The sequence below is a fragment of the Hemicordylus capensis genome, chromosome 3, assembly GCF_027244095.1.
Source record: "Hemicordylus capensis ecotype Gifberg chromosome 3, rHemCap1.1.pri, whole genome shotgun sequence".
Lineage (NCBI taxonomy): Eukaryota > Metazoa > Chordata > Lepidosauria > Squamata > Cordylidae > Hemicordylus > Hemicordylus capensis.
In genome coordinates, this window is record NC_069659.1 from 230,765,522 (window position 1) to 230,789,166 (window position 23,645).

The 23,645-nt window shown below is 43.2% G+C and overlaps 1 protein-coding gene across 1 annotated transcript in view; it reads right to left on the reverse strand.

The window, feature by feature from the left end:
• Window positions 1-1,394: 1,394 nt before the first annotated feature.
• The window catches only part of DNA2 (DNA replication helicase/nuclease 2), a 47,835-nt gene continuing 25,584 nt past the window's right edge, over window positions 1,395-23,645 (reverse strand). Inside the window, exons 11-21 of the mRNA XM_053305340.1 lie at window positions 21,926-22,042; window positions 21,717-21,826; window positions 19,837-19,946; window positions 9,458-9,682; window positions 8,270-8,463; window positions 8,063-8,152; window positions 7,784-7,976; window positions 7,423-7,512; window positions 6,641-6,823; window positions 5,184-5,332; window positions 1,395-2,239 (exon numbers count right to left, since the gene is read on the reverse strand). Coding sequence (XP_053161315.1) covers window positions 2,185-2,239; window positions 5,184-5,332; window positions 6,641-6,823; window positions 7,423-7,512; window positions 7,784-7,976; window positions 8,063-8,152; window positions 8,270-8,463; window positions 9,458-9,682; window positions 19,837-19,946; window positions 21,717-21,826; window positions 21,926-22,042 — 1,516 coding nt within the window. The 3' untranslated portion in view covers window positions 1,395-2,184. The remainder of the gene's footprint in view (window positions 2,240-5,183; window positions 5,333-6,640; window positions 6,824-7,422; window positions 7,513-7,783; window positions 7,977-8,062; window positions 8,153-8,269; window positions 8,464-9,457; window positions 9,683-19,836; window positions 19,947-21,716; window positions 21,827-21,925; window positions 22,043-23,645) is intronic.

Below are 23,645 nucleotides of genomic sequence, written 5' to 3' on the forward strand. Positions count from 1 at the left end.
AGACAGGGAGAAAAATTTCCCTGTCCACTCTCTCTACTCCATGCATAATTTTATACACCTCTACCATGTCTCCCCTGTAATTGCCTCTTTTTCAAACTAAAAAGCCCCAGATGTTGTAGACTTGACTCATAAGGAAGGTACTCCATGTAGGGGAGGAATGGCAGTTCAGCAAAGCAAAATCAGTTTGGTAAGAAAGCAGCAAAGCAAGAGGTCTTGAGACAGGTCTTTAGTATTGAAGAACTACATGGATTTATTTAAAGGGTTACAAACAAATGTGAAAAAGCCTGCAGCTTAACTTCAGCTGTAGCTCATACGGATGTGCACGAACCTGTTTGGAGGCCCTTTTACGGGCCTCTAAACAGGTTCAAACACTGGGGGGGGTTCGAGGCTGGGGGGGGCTACTACTTTAAGGGCGGGGAAGGGTGCACTTACCCCTCCCACCGTGTTTCCCCCACTGGCATGCATTGCCAGTAAAAGCCTTCAGGGTGGCAGCGTACCTCCCTGCCGCCCCTTCACCCTCCTTGGCTGGAAGTGCCCAGAAGTACCAGGTGCACGTGTGCCCATCTGACATGCATATGCATGCGCGAGGGGTGCACGCACACACGGTACTTCCAGCCGAGGAAGGGGCAGCAGAGCAGTAAGCTGCCACTCTGAAGGCTTTTACTCGCAACGAGTGCTGGCAGGAGCCAACTGCCTCCCTGGCAGGTTTTCTGCTTGATTTATTTAAATAAATTTTTGTTATTCCCCTTGCCACTTCTAGCTAGATGTTCCTCAAACTCTGTTTTTGCATCCCTTATTGTCTCCTTGCATTTCTTTGCCAGAGTTTATGTTCCTTTCTCTTCTCTTCATTTAGGCGGGACTTACACTTTCTGAAGGATGTCGTATTCCCTTTTATAGCTTTCCCATTGACCTATGGGAAGGTATCAGGTCTACGGCAAGTATCAGGTCTTTGGTACAATCCCTGGCAGGTCATTTCCAGTAGGGCTAATGAGGTAAATACTCACCTGAAAACCAAAAGAGCCACTGTAATCCAGTGCAAACACTGGCTGGATAAGGCTGACCTAGTAAAAGGCAACTGCCTATGTAACCTATGGTACAGTCTATAAAATAGATTTAAAATCAACCTTGCAAATAAATTAACTGATATTACTAAACCTCAAAAGCTTTTACTGGTCTGCTTGCCCACATATTCGTGTCAGCCATTTGTAACATCTATACAGAAAAGTGCCCAAGCCTCATTGTCAGGTTTTTTACTCATCATAGGTGACTAGGCTAATGGCTACTTAGAAACATGATTTAAAGGCAGTTGTTAGCCCTAGAAAAGTTATAATTTAATCTTGTGTTAATTTCATTTTCGACAGTTTAGTTAGAACATTTATAATGGCACATGCAAATGTATATCAAGTTTATTTTATTACACAAACTATAAAAAATGAGACTTTCAAGCTGTGTGTGACACACACACACACACACACGGGGGGGGGGGAACAGCACAACAGGGGGAACAACATTTATCCATAACAGGAAAGATTCCATTATTTAAATGAGAACTAAGTAGCAAAAGTAGTCAATAGTACCAATACAATATGTACAAATATATTTCCAAATTAATAAATAAAAAGTATCAATCATGAGGTAGTAGTTCTTCAGAGTAGCTTCTTTGGACTTCCGTATTTCATGTTTTTACAATGGGTTAACATCTTATATCAAAAATTGGAGCATCATATACACACATTAAATGATCCCACATCTCCCCTACAAAACCAGAACATATAAAAGACAACTGTTCACTCAATCTTATCCAAGCTATCATTCTTTTCCCATACATGGGGCATTCCGAAATGCAATCAATATCAGTGAGTGAATGAAACGCATAGGTATTCAGAAGGGTTTAACTTAAAATCTTTGTGCACACTCTAGTTTAACTTGCCAGAATGGAATAAAAAGCAGCTATTGAAAACTTTAAATATAGGATTCGAGGTGCCAATATAGTAGTTATCAAGATCCTGGTTTTAAGATGTCCAGTTTTGTAAGAGGTATGCTGAGTCACTGGTATTTCAAAAAAAAAAAAAAAAATCTGGACTGAAATTAAGCCCATTGTTAATATGTTGCCTTAAAACTTGCAGTGTAATTAATTCAGCAGCACAGGAATGAAGATTTAGCCCTTGATGTCCTTCCCTTTTGTCACAGCAGGTTACAGCAAAAGATATTTTCATAGGCTCCTAATGGAATACTGAAAATGTACAAGACATTGAGGAAAATACATTTTGTAACATGGCAAAAAGAGTACATCAAGTTTTAATGCTGGGCTTGGGTAAGGTTTGAGTCTGGTACCTGACTTCAGTGGGGAAGCAGCTTGCCTAGAGTGCAAGAGGCTGTTAGTTCGAAACCCCACTAGTGTGCTTCCCAGACTGTGCCTAGTAAATATATTTGTAGTCACCTATATTGGGCAGCAGCGATATAGGGAGGTGCTGAATGATATCATCTCATACTGTGCGGGAGGAGGCACTGGTAAACCACTTCTGTATTCTACCAAGAAAATCACATGGAATGTGATCACTACGACTCGACACCGACTCGACAGCACAATCTTTCCTTTACCTGACTTCACATCCATGTACATTATGGATCACAACAGCTCAAGATGAAAAGGGGGCTGAGTGTTCATGTTTTCTTACAACCTGGCTGTTAAATTTCCAATGACCTTGGAAAGCTGCCATTTTAAGTTATTTTCTATCCTAAGGGGGCACACTAAAAGCCCTTTCTCACAATCGGGAGAAAGTGCTCAAAAAGGGCGAGGGGAGGAGAAATGCTCACCTCCCCCGCAGACAATCTATTTGCCATTGCTGGGCAGATCGCCCGCCCAGACAACTGCTGACTGCTCCTGGGGGCATGAAGGTTTGGGGACTGAAAGGCTGCCAGAACTCCAATAAAGCACCACGCAAGTGTGCAGTGCATTATGGGGAACCCCCCCCCATGCCAGCTGGGAGGTTGCTGGTATGTGGGTGCTGCACAGAGCCACGGAGCTGACACAATCTGTTAGCCCGGGTTAAGGGCACCCTTAACTCTAAGTGGTGGGCTCCCTAAGCAGGTTCGCTGCTGCGTGGCTCCTGGCAGTTTACATGCACAGCAAAGATCTTTGCTGCATGTGTGAACAGCCTCTAAATGAAGTTTTAGAGTGAATCCACACTACCACTATACTACTGGTTCATAATGCTCTAATCAGTACTCACACTAGACAAATCACTGTGTGTATTTAACACCGATCTAGAGATTGTTTGTTATAAGCTGCATTCCAGTAACACTAAAAAAAACCCCTATTATCTATATCTGTGGTTTCGCACATTCACGGGTGTCTAATTGATACCCAGTTTCAATATCTGCAGACACAAAAGGGTTAAAACCCACATATCTGTGGTTCCTAGTGGCTGCGGAGGTCATTTCTGGCTGCCGTTTTGTCTGAGGCAGCCATTGTGTGGCTCAGTTCAGTCAAAAACATTTTTTGTTTTGAAAACAGCAATGATTTTGGCACCACTTGGGGCATTGCTAGATGCCAGGAGACCTATGGAGCATGGTAGGGCACTTTATTTGGCCCATTTTTGTGGGGTTTTGGTGGAGTGTTTTTTTTAGTCTGGGAACCTATCCCCCGGGCTCCCATAGACTCAATGAATCAATTATTCCTTATCCATGGTAATATGTAGGAACAGAACCCCAGTGGATGAGGTCCACCTGTAATTCTAACCACCCCAGGAAAATGAATTCTCTTACAGTCCTCCATACCCTTGATTTTAAATATCCATAATATTGGGGAAAGACTGTGGGTTGTGCCAGAAACAAGTCTGCATGCATGAATTTCCCTGCCTCCTCTTCTCCATAGCAAAGGTAATGTGTGCATAGTAGCCTCCTGAAAATTCACTCCTGCAGCCCAGGAAATCCTTGGGAATAGGGTGAGATGGTCCATGGGGAGAATCCCCCAAAATCAGGTCAAGCACTTTCTGCAAACAATTCCTTCTGCTTACAGATGTTAGAATCGAATTCTGTGAGACTTATAACCTTATAATAAATAATATAAACAGAATGAAACTACAAAGGTGTAAGAAGTTAAGGCAATCACTTAGAATTAGAATGTGAACAAGGGTTGGACTGGGGATTTCCCCCACTACTTTCAGTACATACCATACAATCAAGTACAGTGGTCCCTCGACTTACGAACTACTCGACATAAGTATTTTTCGAGTTACAAACAGCAGTTTTAGATCCGGTTTTAGATGCGGTTTTTTCGACTTACAAATTTTTAGATGGGGTTTCCTCGACTTACGAATTTTACATGCGGTTTCCTTGACTTGCCTGCCTGTTTACTGCCTGTTTATTCTTGAAAAGAAATGTTCCTGTGCAGTTTGCAAGCCTTACTGGGGGTCTGGGTCTTTTTTCTAGGCTCCGGAATGCATTAATCCGTTCCCAATGCATTCCTATGGGAAACCGCTTTTCGACTTACGAACTTTTCGACTTACAAATGTGCATTCGGAACGGATTAATTTCGTAAGTAGAGGGACCACTGTACATACCTATTCATTTTCAACACAATCAGAATAAACATACAGTGACATTCATTATGAGGTCTAAACCACCAGTACATACAGATGGGCAGGAATGGGATTAAGGATATGGATGAAAGGAAGGCAATTCACAAGACCAGAAGCACTGGCAGTGGGGAGGGCTGGGGGGCAGGCAGGCTCCTACCTGCCTCTCTGCACATGATCAAAATGAGTTTGAAGGCTCTGCCACTTGCACGGCACACAGGCCGTGCCACAGGGAGCTGGAGAAGGAAGTCCTCTGGTATCCCTCTATGCACTCTGCCAGGAGTGCGGTGCATTGAGCAATTCCCCCTCAGAAGGCTGCGCTGAGGGAAAAAGAGTGCGGGGGTAGGGGGAGAACTGTTGCATTTGTGTGTCAGATAGAAGGGAAGTGGGACGGGGAGACAGAATTATTATTTTCGGTCCCTGTTGATTATGATTCAAGTCTCTGCCATTTGGGTAAGAATTGATAACTTTAGCAGTACATTTTACTTTTTAATTCTAATCTTCCTGTACTCTACCAAAGACAACCACAGGGCTCGATGGTCGCCAGGAGTCGACACCGATTTAACGGCACACTTCACTTTAAAGAGATATACACAAAAGGATATCATAGCTTCATTCTTCAAATGACAAAGTAACCTCTTTAAAGGAGGGTAATGACAAAGAAATGGCACACAGCCCAGCATGATTAATTTGTGTTTGGCTCTTGTAATGGCAACATTAAGGCGCCTCCAGTCCATCAGAAGTTCTCCGAGCTATCAGAGATGAAAACAAACAGGTCATCTGATCTTAAGGTCCAGCATCAAACTAGAATTGTCATCAGGTTTTATATTTCAAAATTTTAAAAGTCGGGCACTACAGGCGACCATTCAGAGAAAGCAATAGATTGTTCTTTGCACAGCACAACCCACCAACAAAAAGGTAAGAGTCATGTATTTCTGAGCCTGTATTATGTGTAAGAGAGCAATAAAAGCCAGGACCAAAGGGCTACTTTAGTCACAGTCAATGCCATGGATGTATATGCCCACAGTGGATTTCTGACTTTATTTTCTTTGTAAAGAGAAAACAGTCTCAGTTTCAAAAATGGTTTGCCATATAACACTGGGATAATTGTTCAGGACAACTCAAATTCAAAGTTCCCACAAACTCATGGAACTGTTTGGTTGTGCAGTTTATACCACCAATGCATACAAGTGGGCAGAAATGGGATTAAGTATTTACCAGGGTTGTAACAATAAATTGGATAACTGACAAACTTTTTAATAGACTAAAAAGCACTGTTAAACAGTTGAGCAGCAGATATTTAACACAAATACCTATAAAAACTTCAGCTGATGAGCAACATCTTGAGAGACATTCCCTCTTTTCTCTCCCATAGCAGGGACTGTGTCTAAAGGTCAAACTACATGTTGTTTTAAATGCATCATTGGACCCTGTGTTTTTCAAGTTCTCTTTTTTGTAAATAGCATGTCCAACAGTGCACAAATGGGATTGGGACCACAGCAAAGGCATGAGGACTTGCACTTTACACACTCATGCGTGTGCAATTTCCCTTGGGAAAAAGCACATGTAGACATGAGCAATCTGGATGCAGGCCACAGTGATGACAAACTGTTCAAGTATCGCTAAAGCCCCATTACCTCCACTCTAGTTCCAATTTGATTAGTGTAACCCCCTTGTGTGCTATTTACAAAAGAAGACAAAATAAATACAGGGTGAAATATCACATTTAGGCTAATTTGAACCAAAGATTATTCCTGCTACAACATATATGCCTGATCTAAAACATAAAATAAAAAATATTGCTTTTGCTAATAAGCAAATTTAATTAAGATGCTTTAAAAATCAGGGTGCAGGCCTGATATTTACCCTTAGCAATTTCATATTAGTTCAAGTTTAATAATAGTTAGTTATTTTTCCTTACTGTTATTTTCCTTACTAGTTTTTCTTTACTGTTTTGTTGTGTCACCCAAGCAGGACTAAGCAGATATCTATTTCAAGACAAATGTTTACTTTTCCAAGACTATGAGCTGCTCAGTTATTCCAAAATATGTTCTACTCACATGTTCTTCACCACTATTCCTTGCAAAAGACACTATGATAATACTTTTGTCTCTTCCTTGGTACTTGTCCACTGTATTTACTTCTACTTTATTGATGCATGAACCTGTCATCAAGTCAGTAATTATCTTTAATTGATGTCTGTATGGAGATATGATCCCAATATCTGATGGCCTGCATCCAGCCTAAAAAATAAATTCCAAGACATTAAATTACATTAAATTATAGAAGTCTAAAAGAGAAGTCACTTTAGAGCAAAACTTTTAGGAAACTGGAATGCTAAACACACAAAATATTTATCCAGGTGATATTGTCAGTTAAATAATTGAAAAAACAATACACATAATTAAATGTGCAGTTACAAAAATGGTTCCTGAACACCACATTAAAAAGTGGATAGGCACTTCTGCAGACTTTTATTAGAATGCTAAGAAAATACTTCACAATGTTAGAAGGTTTCTCATATGGGATGTACATTTAAACAGAGTTTTAGTTAAAAGAAAAAGCATGTCTAGATATTGAATTTCCATTTTTAAGAAGTTTAATGCCCCTTATGGAGGCCAACGTTAGTAATGTGAAGGGGGCAGTGCATTTAAATATTTTTTAGATAGGATTTTGTGAGAAGTTCATACAATTCATTTGGAAGTCTGATTTAAAAGTTCTATCTCTGAGGGAAGAGATGAGATACAATGTGGAAAAACCATTTTAACAACACCTCATTGTTCAGGACTAGTAGATTATACCATATTTTTGAACTTCCTTTTTCCAGGCAAAAGATAGATACCTTGATAAACATGGATGTCAGGAACAGTACCAGCCTGGCTTCTGACATGTTACTTACACCACCTTTTTCTGCATGTTCTGGTGCTGGAACCTATACCAAAAAGACAAGTACTAATAAATACCACAACAATGCAAATTCCATTTTGTTTGCTAATTTAGAAGAATATATCTACTATTATTTCCTTATATAAAAAACTGGTTTGCTTATGCCAAAGGGGACAAAAACTGCATTAACAAGAAGTAGTGATGCTGAACTATCGTAACTTCAAAGCATTTCCCCTTCCATTTTCTACAGCAACATACATAACCCCAAAGGGTAGAAACACAACAGTTTTCCCGGGAAGAGGGAAAGGAATATTTACCTTCTCTGTGTTAAGAAAACAAACCGGGTTGTTTGGATCAAGCATTTCCTTTAGCCATGCTTCTGAATAATATTCCCACTCCAATTTCAATTTTTCTAAATATGGTAATTCAACAACTGCTTTCGACACTCTCTCACAGCCACATTCCAATTTGCCATCATACACCAGCTTGTTACTCAGCGACATAATTTTACTAAAGGGTTTTTAAAAGGAAAGCAGTGTCAGATTTCAACACTTAACAATTTGCAGTGACCAAACATTACATTACAATTTTAATACCTGTTCATACGGTACTGCACAGTAAGCTGAACAACAGCATTCTCATTTTGTTCCAGTCTCTTGAATAAGCTTTCACTCATGCCAAGATTTCTGTGATAGGAGGAGTCAATCAGTTATTGGGCTTGCAAAACGCACCCACCCACCCCAAAACACACACCTTTGTTCATGTATTAGGTACACTATTTTGTCAGTAACATTGTAACTTACCTTGCTTCTATATTTTGCACAAGTGGAGGCAGCTGATGATGATCCCCTACCAGCACAAACCTATGTGAATAGAAGAGTGGACCCAGGCAGACGGGCTGGCTAATTTGAGAAGCCTCATCCACTATGCAGAAGTCAAATAGTTTACGGCTGAAAATTGGGTGATTTATTCCCATGCATGTTGTTGCAACTACAGGCTGAAGGAAGAACAGCGAGCAAGCATTTTAAAATAATTAAACTGCATGTTTTGTAATTAACTTCTATACGACAGGAAAATGTACAAATATTATTTGTTAAGAACATTTAAATCTGAACAATGCAAACACCATATATAAACTCCTAATTGCAGTTCTTAGTATAGGATTGCCTGTCCTGAGAATTTGAGGGTGGAGCAGGCTAAAAACCTTTTAAAAAGTAGATAATCTTCAGAACAAAGCCTGGTTGAACATCCATGCATTAGTTCTGCCTTTATTAAAATTTACAATACTAAGTGAAGACAGGAGTGTGTTAATGAGGGGATCATATACCTCAATCTTATTTATTTTGAAATCTGATGACTGAGATTTGTTTCTCATGTTGAGGGTTCATCTCTGAGATGCCCAATTTCTGAATTTTCTGGGATCACTTATTCTCCATAAAATAGTCTGAGGCCAGGAGTATATCTTGCCTCACAAACTGATCCTCTCATAGGAGACCAAGATCGATAATGGAGCTGGCACCTTCTAGTGGTAAAGCTTTTCCCAATTAAAAAGTTCACGCAGTCAGTTATGCATATTTAAATTATTATATGAAGCTCACTGGGTGACTTTGGGCCAGTCGCATATCTCTCAGCCTAACTTACCTCACAGTGTTGTTATGAGGACAAACATAACCATGTATGCCACTCTGGGCTCCTTGCAGGAAGAGCGGAATATAAGTGTAAATCATCATCATCAAAACCCAAAGAGATGCAATGTCTATTTCTTACAGCAGTCTGGATACATGCTTATTTTACATAAAACACTTGAAAGGACAAACATTTTTGCTATACCTTGATTAAAAATTGGATATGCCTCATAGCCAAATCTAAGTATTATAAAAACAAGAGTGATGACTAAGACATTTACAAATAAACCTTGTGATAATTATCCAGGCAGACCTTTTAAAATATATTTTGAGCGATTTTAGAGCCTTGAAAGCCATTTTCCTTACCTGACTATGATACAGCTCTTCCAGTTGAGTTACAGTTTTAATACATTTGGATCTGCAGATTTCTTCTTCTGTAAACTTCCGTAAGTCTGGATGAACCTTCTGAGCTCTGCCCAGTCGCAAAAAACCTACTTTGAACTTTGCTAGCTTCAAAAGGATGTTGTCAACTGCTGTATGAGTAAAGCTAGTTAAGAGAACACTGAAGCCGCAAGCATATAGTATACGGACCTAAAACAGGAACAGGGGAGACATGAAGGGATTGAGATGTTAATCTGCACCTTTCTTAACAGGATTCTTTTCTCAGAAACACAGTTGCCAAATCATATTGAGGAAAATGTCCTGCTGAATATCTTGGCAATATGACATTTAGTTACACACACACATACACACACAGAGAGAAATCCTGAGTGGTTCTCAAATACTCTCTCTTCAGGCAACACTTTCCACACAGTGATTGATTAAAATTTACAATACTAATATGATAACACGATAGCTAATACAGTGATATTTAAAGTTATTTTAAAGTTTGTATCCTGCTTCTCAACAACTCAACATGCATACTGTCAATCACAAGAGAAATGTTAACACGCTATAAAAGAAAAGTAGCAGCATTAAACTGTAACTGATTGATTGATTAAGTGCCGTCAAATCGGTGTCAACTCTTAGTGACCACATAGATAGATTCTTTCCAGGATTATCTGTCTTCAACTTGGCCTTTAAAGTCCCACAGTAGTGCATTCATTGTTGTCATAATAAAGTCCATCCACTTTGCTGCTGGTCATCCTCTTCTCTTTCCTTCAACTTCTCCCGGTATTATGGACTTCTCAAGGGAGCTGGGTTTTCGCATAATGTGTCCAAAGTATGATAGTTTGAGCCTGGTCATTTGTGCCTCGAGTGAAAATTCTGGATTGATTTGTTCTATGGTCCATTTGTTTGTTTTCCTGGCTGTCCATGATATCTTCAAAAGTGTTCTCCAGCACCAGAGTTCAAAAGCGTCAATACCTTTTTTGTCCTGCTTCTTCAAAGTCCAGATTTCTCATCCATAGAGTGTCAAGGGAAAAATCATTGTCTGAACGATCCTAATCTTTGTACATATAGACAAGTCATGGCATCTAAATATCCTTTCCAAGGCCTTCATTGCAACTCTACCAAGTGCTAGTTAGGGGTGTGCAAACAGGTTCAAATCCAAACTGGTTCAATATCGAACCAGTTTGGTTCAAAGGTTCAGGGTTGAGCTGAACCACCCCCGGTTCAACTCAACCCTGGACCGAACAGCCCGCTAGGGATGTGCATGGAACTACGGAGGCGTGGTCCGGCACTGGGGGGAGGGTGGCTTTAAGGGCGGGGGGTTAGTACTTACCCCCTCCGCTGCTCTTCCCCCTCCGGCGCTGGACTTTTCTAAAACGTTTTTGGGGTGGCAGAGTTACTCCCCGCCGCCCCTGCCCCCATCGTTGTCTTCCAAGTTTATAAGCAGTAAAAGCTGGCACCACACATGCACCCGTCGCGGCGCGCACTTGTTCTGGCCGCTGGCGCGCACACCGCCATCAACAACAGGTGCGCGTGCCACAACGGGCACATGCGTGGTGCCAGCTTTTACTGCTTATAAGCTTGGAAGACGACGACGGGGGCAGGTGCGGCGGGGAGTAACTCTGCCGCCCCAAAAACGTTTTAGAAAAGTCCAGCGCTGGAGAGGGAAGAGCGGCGGGGGGGGGGGGGAGAGTACTACCCCCCGCCCTTAAAGCCACACTCCCCACCCCACCCCCGCCGAACCGGCCGAATTCCGGACCGGTCCGGAGGCCTTTTGCATGGCCCCGGACCGGTCCGTGCACACCTGTTGCCAGATTTGGCTTTTTAAAAGCCAAATTTTGGGGTTACGGCCCATTTGACTCACAAGTATACCCCTGAGGTTCTGGCCACCCCCGCCCCAGGTTGGGGGTTCAAACAATTTTGAAATCAAAATTCTTCTTTTTAACTTAGCCCTATGGGGGACTTCTGCAAGGTGGTGGTGGGAGTCTGCAGAGGCTCCCCTCCTCCGCCAGCCTTCCTTTTTGTAAAAATCGCCTGGTTCAGGCAGCTCTGGCCCTTTCTGGGCCTATTCCCTGGCATGGCAGCCTCCAAAATGGCCACCGGGATGGTGAATAAGCCCAGAAAGGGCCGAGGATACCCTAACCAGGCAATTTTTACAAAAAGGAAGGCTGGTGGGGGGAAAGGAACCTCTGAACAGCCCCCACTTGGAGAAACTCCCCAGAGGGAGTAAGTTAAAAAAAGGAAAAAATTCCCCCAAAGTTGTTTGATGAACCCCCCCCCGAACCAAACCAAACCGGAGGGGGGGAGGGTTTCGAAGGGGGCCAAAATCAAATTAGCCCGGAGTGGTTTGGGTTCAGTTTCAACTCGAACCGAACCAGGTGGTTTTGTGCACACCCCTAGTGCTAGTCTGCAGTGTATTTCTTGACTGCTGGATCCTTTACTATTGCTAGTCGATCCTAAAAGGGAGAAGCTATCCACCACTTCAATGTGTTCATTATCAGTTATGAGGCTGATTGCTGCACCCATTGTCATTAGTTTAGTCCTCTTTACATTTAGTCGTAGTCCCATTTTTTCCACTCTGCTCCTTGACTTTCATTACTAGAGTTTACAGTTCATCCACATTCTCAGCTATCAAAATAGTGCCATCAGCGTACCACAGGTTACTGATGTCTCTTCCTCCAACTTTAAAACCACGCTCATCTTCCTCTAATCCAGCTTCTCTCAGTATATGTTCAGCATATAAATTGAATAAAGAAGGAGAAAGTACACAGCCTTGTCTCACTCCTTTGCCGATCTGGTACCAGTCTGTTTCACCATGTTCCATCTGGACTGTAGTTTCCCGTCTGGTGTATAGGTTTTTCATGAGAAAAACAGGTTGCTCACCTGTAACTGATGATCTGGTAGTGATCTGTTGATATCCATTAGAAAGGGTTCTGTGCCTGCGCGGAAGCTTCTCAGTGTTGAGTTCCACAGATCCTTTACGGCGCTTGCGCCCCACCCCACCTGACCACGTGGCTATTTAAGGCGGGAGGAAGCGCAGGCAGCTCGGTTCCTTGGAGACCGCCGAAGCAGTTGTGCAGTGCGATGAACAGGTAAGTTCTACTGGCAATAACTGTAAGTACTACTGTGGAGGGGAGGTTCAGGAGGGTCTAATGGATATCAATGGATCACTACCAGATCATCAGTTACAGGTGAGCAACCTGTTTATCTGGGGCATGATCAGTTGAATCCATTAGAATGGGTGTTTAGTTAGCTCCGTATAGGAGGAGGGAGCAGTAGAATTATTGCAACACCCTTTTAAGAACGCCTCTCCCAAAGTTTGCCTCCGCCGCAGACCGTAAGTCAATAGCATAATGTTTCACAAAAGGTTGTTCAGAAAACCAGGTGGCAGCTTTACATATGTCCTGGAAGGATATGCCAGATAGGTGTGCTGCCAATGCCCCAAATGCTCTTGTTGAATGAGCTCTTATGGACTTTGGGGGCTGAATCTTCTGTATAGTGCAGGCTAGCAAGATAGTTTTCACCAGCCAGTGGGAGAGTCTTTGACGTGACAAGGCTCGGCCTGCTGTGTTCCCCTTATAAGAAATAAACAGTTTCTTTGTTTTTCGTAGTGTCTTGGTTTTTGAAAGATAAAATAGCAGAGCTCTGTGCACATCCAAGGAATGCAAGGCCTTTTCCAAAGGCGTAGTTGAGGATTGGAAAAAGGTAGGTAAGACAATGTCTTGGTTTATATGAAAGTCTGACACAATCTTCGGGAGGAAGGAGATGTCAGGGCGTAGGAGTACTCTGTCCGGATAGAAACGGGCATATGGAACATCTATGCGGAGAGCTGTAAGTTCACTCACCCTATGAGCTGTGGTAATAGCCACCAAGAAGGCAGTTTTCAAGGATGTTAGTTTCATACTTGCTGACTTCATTTGGCTCAAAAGGAGGTTCCGTTAAAACGGAAAGAACCAAGGATATGCTCCATTGTTCCATTGGTTGGCGGATGGGCGGATACAGATTATTAAGGCCCTTCAGGAAGCTTTTGCAAGAAGGATGGGAGAAGACTGTTTTTCCATCCCTGCCCGGATGTTAAGCAGATAGTGCCGCAAGGTGTACTCTGATGGACATATTGGAAAGATTTACCATCTTTAGTGTGGTAAGGTAGAGGAGGATTTGGCGTATAGATGCTTTCATGGGGCGGAAGCCGTTTCTTGTGGCATAGGAGGTAACACATCTCCACTTCCCTGCATAATTCTTTCTAGTGGAAGGTTTTCTCTCATTTAAGAAGATTTTTTTCAGAAGCCCATCTTCCATGCCGTGAGCTGCAGTGTGAGAACACCTGGGTGTAGTATCTGTCCGTTATCTTGGATCAGAAGATCTGGATGCGCCAGAAGCCTCTTGTAGGTGTGAGAGGAGAGTCTGAGTAGATGTGGAAACCACGCTTGGCGCAGCCACCACGGTGTGACCAGAATGCACTTCACAGGTTCTCTCAGAATCCTTGCTACGACTCTGTTTATCAAGGGCAACGGTGGAAACATGTAGCTCAGGTAATGCGACCATTCCATCTGGAAGGCATCCCCCATGGAAGATGGGTCGTGGCCCGCTCTGGAGCAGTAGAGCTTGCACTTTGCATTCTGTACTGTAGCAAAGAAATCCACTTCCGGGAAACCCCACTGGTCGAAAATCGGCCACAAGTAGAGGTTGTTGAGTTCACATTCGTGTCGGGTGTCTGCAGTGAACGTCTGGCTTAGGTCGTCCGCCAGAACATTATCTGTCCCCTTGATGTGCAAGGCTACAGGGGTGATGCTGTTCTTGATGCACCAATGCCAAATCTGAATGCTGAGTCCACAAAGAGACCTGGAGACTGTCCTCCATTGTCGGTTGATGTACGCAATCGCGGTGGTATTGTCCAGCTGCAGCTGCACTACCCGACCTCTGAGCATCGGGAGAAAAGCCTTCATGGCCTGAAAGATCACTAGTAACTCCAGGAAATTTATGTGGAGTAGACACTGGGCACCACTTGTCCACAGTCCTTGTGTCAGTTTGGCATTGCAATGGCCCCCCCAGCCTCTGAGGGAGGCATCGGTCGTTACCCACACAGAGGGGGATTGTAGATGGAAAGGGATTCCCCTCAGTACATTGAGTCTCCAAGTCCACCAGGATAGAGAACGTAAAATTGGCAGTGGGACCCAAAGGTGGTCCTTGGGGTTGTCCCTGTGCAGATGGAAGGAGGAGAGGAACCATAACTGAAGTTTCCTCATTTTCAGGCGAGTGTAACTTCAAGTCAACCTCCTGTTGACTTGCAGGAGGCCATTAGTCCCAGTAAGTGCTGGATCTACTGAGCCAGCTGCAGTGGGGTGGATTGAAACTGCCATATTAGGTTGGAAATGGCAAGATAGCGGTCCTCCGGTAGAAAAGCCCTCCCAGCATCCGTATCCAGAACAGCTCCTATGTAGGATATGGTCATCACTGGAGTCAGATGTGATTTTTTCCAGTTGACCTGGATGCCCAGGGCCTGAAGAAGGTACAACATGTAAGTTATCTGCGAAAGTAACTTTTTTTTGTCCCCTGACGTCAGGAGCCAATCGTCGAGCTAAGAGTATATCTTTAGGCCTCTTATCCTGAGATGAGCTACTACCACCACCATGCCTTTGGTAAATACACGTGGGGCAGTGCAGAGTCCGAAGAGAAGAACTTGGTACAGATAAACTGTGTTGCCCACAGTAAATCTCAGGTACTTTTGGAAGGAAGGACGGATTCCTATGTGAAAATAGGCATCCTTTAGATCTAACATCACCAGTCACCGCTCCCGATACAGAAGAGGCAGGATGTCCTGTAGCGTCATCCGATACCTTTTCACCCGGACAAGGTTGTTGAGTTGTCTGAGGTCCATTATAGGACGGAGTCCTCCATCTTTCTTCAGCACCTGGAAGTAGCGGGAGTAAAAACCTATCCCGCCAATGAGCCCACCGCACATGAATTATCGCTTTCCTTTGTAGGAGTTCTTGTACCTCCTGAAATAAGGCAGGAGTTGCTTTCGTGAATCGCAGACCCCGAAATCGAGGTCGAGTTTTGAACTCGATTGCATAGCCGGACTGGATAATTTTCAGGACCCACTGATCTGATGTTATGTGGCGCCATGCTTGCGCATGGCTTGCCAATCTGGTGGTGGTGATGGCTATAAGGGTTGGCAATTTGGTGGTTCAGGCCAACAACCCTTCTTCCCTGTTGGTTTGAGGGGTGCAGTAAAGTAAAGGATCCGGTGCTGTTAGCGGTGGCGGTAAGCTCTCCTGAATCTCAAAGGCGCTGTTTGTTGCCCTCTCCCTGTTTGTTACGCTGAGTAGAAGGGTACTTATTCTTTTGCCGAGTACCTCGCTTTGAAAAGGGTTGGTAGCCCTTTCGATGGTCTCGTTGTTCTTGAGGCCTATACGTAGACTTGGGCTGGAAGTAAGACTTCTGTTTAGCAGCATATGATGTAGAAGCTGAGGAAGAAGTTAAGGTCTTTGTGGTGAATTTCAATTTATCTTCTCCATTGTTACATTAGTCTCTTAGGAGAACAAGCCCTTGCCGTCGAAAGGAAGGCCTTCTATCTTATCCTTCATGTCTTGTTGGAGAGAGGCCGAACACAGCCAAGCGTGACGTCTTAGGGTGATTGCTGCTGTAATGGACCGAGATTCAGATTCTGCCAAATGTCTGGCAGTGCTCAGCTGCTGACATGTCAAACCGCCCACTCTTTGCAGTGTTTTTCGGAACTGGGCTTTAAGCTAGTCAAAAGAGAGCATATCCAGGTCTTTCTCTAGGTTTTCCCATAGACAGTAACTATATTTTGCCATACAAGCTGAATAATTAGCCACCTTCACAGAGAGACAAGAGGTGGAGTATAGCTTCCTCCCCAGCACGTCCAACTTCCTGCCTTCTTTGTCAGCAGGAGTAGTGTGTCTTCTGCCTGAACGCAAGGTGGTAGCACAATCAATTACTAAAGAATTAGGCACAGGGTGTTTGAACAAGTAGGTGTTGTCTTTCTCTTTCTCGTGTCATCTTCCCAGTAAAGACTTTCTAGTCGCTTTGAAGTGGGAGTAGAAGTATGAGGAACTGCCCATGCGCACTGTGCAGCGTTTGAGATTATCGGAAGAAGAGGCAATGCAACCAGTTGGGCCATTTGAGAGCGGGCCATAAAATTATATACAGGGTCATCAATTGTTTTGACCCGTGAAGTGAGGTCGAGACCCAAGGCTGTAGCCATGTTTTTAACATGGAGATGATATGCCTTTAGCTCTTCTGTTGGTGAGACATGATCGGGCTCCACGGTCTCAGCATCAAATTCAAAGTCGGAAGACCCATGGACTGGTGACTGTCTTCCGAAGCATGTGGTGATGGTGAGCATGATGAAGGTGCCGCTGATGTCAAGGGCCGATGTGCTGGACTAACTTGACCTGTACTTTCTGTCAGTATGGACTTAGAAGACAATTGCAGTGTTGTCGTTTGAGTGGGTTGCAGACAGAACGTGGGAGGTGGTATCCTCAGGAGCAGAAGGCTCCTCTCCCTCCGCTTGTGGAAAGCCTTTAAAGGTCGATGGCGTAGTTGTATTCGATTCCAGCATGTTCAGCAGAGACTGCGCTGCGCTGGGATCCAATGTTGCCCCCTCAGTGTCATCAAGGACCTCTTGTTCAAGTGTGAACGTCAGCGGTGCTCTGAAGCGCGGAGTGACTGTAGACATCAAAGCTGGGGTATTCAGAGTTGAAGGTTGTTCATCTTCCTTCGATGTCGAAGGAGATCTTATCGGTGTTGGTGCTGGCATTAAATCCCTCGCTGTCGGTATCGACTGCCTCGTTGTTGAAGTCAGCATCAGTGGTACGCTCAATATCAACTGAGTCGATGTTGGAATGGCATCGGTGGGGCATGTCGACGCTGATGGGTCTGCCAGCATCAATGGAGATTTCGATGGAGATGAGGGTTTCGATGTCGACGTCTCTCTGTCCTGATTTAGAGTTGGTTGCTTCGATGTTGAAGTTGGGGATCTTGGTGAAGCCGAGCGAGGCTTCAACGCCATATGTGTCGGCGTCGACGGTCTCAATATCAAGACAAAGAGTATGTCCTGAGCCGAAGTTGGAGACGGAGTCAAAGCCGATGCCAAAGGCTTCCAGGTCTTTTTGGCGGGCTCTGCCGAGGAAGCCATTTTCTCCCCTTGCTTCTTCAAGGCGTGTGGGGGTTTTCTGGCGGGCATCAAGGTTTTAGACTGCTTAGGTTCCAGGTCCCTCGAGCCATGCGGTTGAGGGGACTGCTTCGACGTAGATGGAGCAGCCAGAACGTCGTCATAAATAAAAGCCCTCAAACGCAATTCGCGGTTTCTCCGAGTTTGCTTGGAGAAGGACTGGCAAATCTTACATGCTGAGGTATTATGAGCCTCACCCAAACACAGCAAGCACAAGCTATGGGCATCTTGGGAGGGCAATTTGGCTTTACATTTCTCACAGCATTTAAAAGTATTTTTCGATTTGGGAATGTAGTTTTGTTTTTGTTTTTTTAAAGACAAAGAGGTACTCACAAACAGAGCCAGTTAACAGTCTGTGGTCAAAGCCAAATATCAGTCCAATCCGTCGTCAGTCAGTGGGGTAAGACTAGAGCGTTTTCCGAAGGCAGTCCAAGGTCTATAGGTAGATATCACTCCGATTTGTCGCCAGTTAGTAGGGCATGTCAAAGCATTTTCCAAGTCAGTCCGAGGTTGATACCAGTAGAAACTTTACAGAGATAGCAATTTATGAAGGAACCAGTACGAGGAGCCGCAGAAACCAAAGGTACCAATCTCCACGGCGTTCGGAAAGGAACTGAGCTGCCTGCGCTTCTTCTCGCCTTAAATAGCCACATGAGGCGGGGTGCAGGCGCCGTAAAGGAGCTGTGGAACTCGATACCGAGAGGCTTCCGCGCAGGCGCAGAACCCATTCTAATGGATGTCAGCGGATCATGCCCCAGATCAATGAAGTGTTCTGGGACGCCCATTTTCCTAAGAATACTCCACAACTTGACATGGTTGACATAATTGCAAGCTATTCAGCACAACGTAAAACAGCAGAACAGCAGTCTCCGTAAATAAGTTTTCAAAGCCCAACTAAAAAGCAAGGACAATGAACCTGTCAGATTTTCCCAAGGAGAGTGCTCCAGAGTTCAGCTGCCACTAACAACAACAACAACAAAAAAGGCCCTGTGTCTGATACCTATCTGATGTATTTCCAGTGATGAGGGACAGAGAGTAGGGGCCCCAAAATCAATCTGAAGGCTCAGGCAGGTTTGCATAGGAGAAAACAGTTCCAGAGGTGACTTGATCCCCAGGCTGCCAAGGACTGTAAAGATTAACACCAAAACTTTAAGTTGATCCCAGAAACAAATAGGCAACCAATGTAAATAATTCAATTGCCAGGCTCCAATCATTCTGGCAGCTGCACTTTGCACCAACTACAGTTTTCAAACTGTATTTTCAAATAAGCCTTATGTACACCGCTTTGCAGAAATCCAATCTGGATGTGACTAGGGCACAAGTGCAGATTATTTTTTTCTAGTTAAAGCTGCAGCTGGTGACCCAAAGCAGCTGTTAGTAGAGCTTCTAGCTATTGCTGCCAACCTGAATATCCAGGGAAGAGCACTTCCAAGTTGCATACCTGACTTTTCAGATAGCATTCAACTCCATACAGAACAGGTTGTACATAATACCCAGATCATCATGATCCCTGACCAATAGCACATTAGTTTTGTCCAGATTCAGTTGGTTTGTTTACTCTCATCCACTCCTAGACTAACCCCAAGGACCAATTCAGGACCTCCACCAGCTTCCTCCAAAAGGTAATGAGAGGTAGACCAGCATACTGATGACATTTCAGCCAAGCCTCTAAATGACCTTACTGATCAGTTTTATACAGAAGTTAAACATGAGGGTGGATCCTTGCGGCACACTTCAGGCCTCAATGTCACAGACTAGACCAGAACAGCACTCTGCCAGCTCCACCTTCTGGAACCAGCTCTTTTGGAACATCATCTGGAGCCACTGAAACGCAGTGCCTTGCAGGCCCATACTGGCAAGGCAAGTGAGAAGGATACCTAGCCAGTAGTATTGAACCCACTATAGAATACAGACAGAGATAGAGTGTGTGCTTTATATACCAAAATCATATCACAGATTACAGAGTACCCATGTTTCTAAATGGTTGTCAGATATACTGCTTCTCTAAACCCAACATTTTCCCAACCACAAGACTGCAGAAGTAACATTTTAATATTAAGGGGGAAAACACATGCTGAAGCAGAGATTTTAACATGAAGGCTAAGAGAATACATTTATAGTACAAACACATTTCTGTGTATATTATACATTACCTTACCAGAGCACATATTGTAGTCGTCTTTCCTGTTCCAGGCATCCCAACAATGAGTGTGTAATCCTTTGAAAGCAGCACTTGTTTCATTGCTTGTTTCTGAGGTTTATTCAGACCTTTAATTTATGACAAAGTGTTTATTAATCCTGCATAAGTAAAACCATAAGTTCTTCCTACTTCTCAGACATAAGGGGGAAAGCGATTAGATTTTCACCAAATCAAGATATTAAGAATGAAATCCCAATTAGCTTTGGTTCCATGTTCAGTGATGCTTTACCTCATGCAGTCCCTTCCTATTCATGTTTATCCAGTAAGTTCCATTGGGCCCCAGTAGGGCTTACCGCAAGTGCATAGGATTACATCTTGAATAAGGCATACATTGGGTTGTTGTTGCTGGGGAAAGCAACAGATGAAGGACACCATTTTCATTCCCAGCTTGTGAGCACTCGAGTATCCCAGACAGGAGAATGGGGCAGGTACTAATTCAGTGCTGGCTTTTAAGCCTCAGACTTGTAAACAGCAACTCACTTATGGCAAGTGAGAGATGCCTCCAGGCAAGAACATCTTTGTAAGCTGTGAGTTAGTCCATATGCCAGACATTACTAAAACAAGTTATGTATGAGCAGTTTAGCTACTATTAAACCATTTTTTTAATTTGTGTTGCTTTATTGTAAACCCTCCACAGACATGAGTTTTGGGTGGTATATAAATATGTTAAATACACAAACACATTTTGTGAACTAATATTTTATAGACATATTTGCAAACCTGTTTTAAATATGAATACTAGCATCTAGATTACTGCAGCCAAGACCATCTTGAAAGTAAACAAACTACCAATAAGGGGGAAAGCAAGCTACTGAGCAGCCAAAGAAACATGTCAGGTGTACATTTGCTTCTCTTCATTTGCTTTCAGGTCCCATCAAAGATATCTATTCAGCTATAAAATCTCAGACTGTCCGTTAACTCCGTTAATTCTTTTGTCAGAGTGAGAACTTGGCTTCTCTCATATATTTGTTTACTGAAAAGTGGTCATGCACATCTGTAAGTTCCAATAGGAAGAAAACTGAAGTCAGACTTGAAATACTAAATCAGCCACTGACCTACTGGCAGCTAGTTTTTCACATATCATACTGAGGCTGTTCACATGCACTGCCTAGTTCAGGCTGGGGCAGCTCGCCTGCACGTGTGAAGCGCCAGGATTGAACTCGATTCCAGTGCTGCCCCTGCGCCAAGCCCGAGTTTTTAACCTGGCGTTTAGCCAAAGTTAAGCAAACTAGGGTTTGCTTAACCTTGGTCGGTGATCATCTGGGTGATCACCGCCAGCATAAATGGCTTCCTCCCACAGCCCATTCCATTTCCGGCTAGGCGAGGCTAGGGGGTGGGGAGGCATCTGCTGCAAGCCTGGCGGCTGCTCTAACAAGCAGGGTGCAGTGTGCCAAACAGTGGCCACGAGGTCGTGTGAAAGACCTCACTGTCTCATCTGCTTGTAAAACACAAATAATACCGACTTGCTTCATCGAGTAGTTGTGAGAATCAAGTAAGAGTGGTCCTACATGCATAAGCTTTTGGGGTATGCCAGGCTCCAGGAATAAGACTATATGAACACTACTTCAATCAAGATATGTCCATCAAAATGAAAACTTGTATAGCTTGAAAACGTTATCAAGGCAACATTTTATCTTTCAATGGGCCCATTGTTGAATATGTATGGAACTCTATAAATTTTCAGTCACAAAGTTTGGCAACCAAATCTCTAAACAGGAACACATTATTTACTGCTGTACTGTAAGCGGCTTTGGAAATGGAAATACAATTTTCTAAATAGAATAAGCTTTCTATTTAAACAATATCAAGATGTTTTTAAAAAGATGTATCTACTGTACCTTTTAAAATGTTTGCAACAGTATCTTTTGCTTCTGAAGGAAGGACAGAGCTTAAGTGCTGGATGAATCGTGGTTTGTGAAATTCTATTATCAGATTACGAAGCTTTTCACTAAATGGGAGGAGAGAGAAAGGAATAAATACATTCAAATTGGATAATACACACTTGGGCATTATACTAGATATGGAAATAAAAATAAATGCAGCAAACCTGGTAGGAGAATTCTCCATCAGCTTAGAAAGGTTTCCTAAGGGGGCATCTATACCAAAAGCTCCTTCTTCGTGATCTAGCCTAAATACAGTGTCCTTGGGGAGCTGTGACAAATTCCTGAAATACATCAGAGGCAATAGCCAATTAGATTCCCTGTCTCTGAGCAGTTCTAAGACCCTATTGCTCACACAGAAGACATAGACTAAAGTATCACAAAACAAAAGGCTGCTTTATTCATTGTATGGGAGCAAGGCATGTTTCTCACATGCATGGACATGCAGCTGCGAGAGCACCCATCCTAGCTCCCTCCTAGGATGGGTGTCAAGCAGTCATTTCTAGAATGGCTGCTTGACACAATGCATTAATATTTTTATGCATATACAAAAAGACATTGGCCAACATCCAGACTAACCTTGCTCTGATGGGCCAAGATTCTCCTTCACAGAAGGAAGGGGTGTGATTTTTGACAACTGTAGGCAGCTGTGCCTCCCAACATGATGTTCCTGAGGGCTGAGGGACCCTCAGGGACATAGTTTCAATAGGCATAGGCAGCTTGTGGTAGTTATTGAAATAGAACCATTTTTCTTCTTCAATCATTTGATTCAACTGGGCCTAAAAACAATTACTTTCTATATGTTGCCTTTCCACATGAAACTTTAGGTCTGTGTTTTTCACGATGTTTGTAGGTAGCTACTTTATCTATGTGTACTTGCTTCTCATTTATAAAGGTTCGCTAAAAGCCCTTTGTAATCAATACTATGCTAATGTCTTATGCTTTGTATGTTTATGGTCTATATATATATACTGTACTGCTACAATCTACTATTACAAATATTTATATAATGCTCTTCAACAAAAAGATTCTAAAAACAATTTACATAGAAAAATAAGTAAATAATATGGTTGCTTGTCCCAAAAAGGGCTCACAATCTAAAAAGAAACTTAAGGTAGACACCAGCAACAGCCATGGGAGAGATGCTGTGCTGGGGATGGAGAAGGCCAGTTGCTCTCTCACTCCTAATCTAAGAGAATCAGTATTCTGAAAGGTGCCTGTTTGCTTACCTAGCTGAGTTGAGAATCTAGAAACAAGCTATATAAATTAAACTTAGCATTTTTATAGAAGCTTTGTCTCAAATTCTTATAGACTTTTAAAATTGTCAGAGACAGTAAGAACCAAACTTGCACTAGTGGGTAAGTTGGAGCTTTGCACACTCTTCCCGATACAGCTTAAGGCTGAAAACTGAGGTGTGGAATGTCATCTAATTAGAGGCATGACAAGCTGCAGAGAGAGAAGGAGGGAAATTGCTGAAAAGCACGCACTTCATGTTACAAAAAATCCAGGTGTGACAGTGCAGGGTTAGTCTGGATGATACTGGAGCAAAGTGAACTAGTATGGAATGAAAGCTCATGAAGACCCTTGATTTTAAACAAACACACACCTCCTAAACTCAGGCTTCAACTGAATAGGTAGGCAAGAAAAATTCAGATATGCCACTGTCAACACGCATGAAAGAAATCACAATAATTGCAGTATTTGCTCATATTCAACCTCTGGCATCCTCATTCTTCCCCTCTCTTCTGCTGTGTTATTCTTGCCTCTTTCACCTTTCCGTTCCTTCCCCAAAAGCCAGAGTTCTAAATATAGGTCACATAGTATGAACCCTCGGGGATATATTTTTGTGAGACACAGTAAGCTTCAGAATGAAGGGGAAGAGATGCT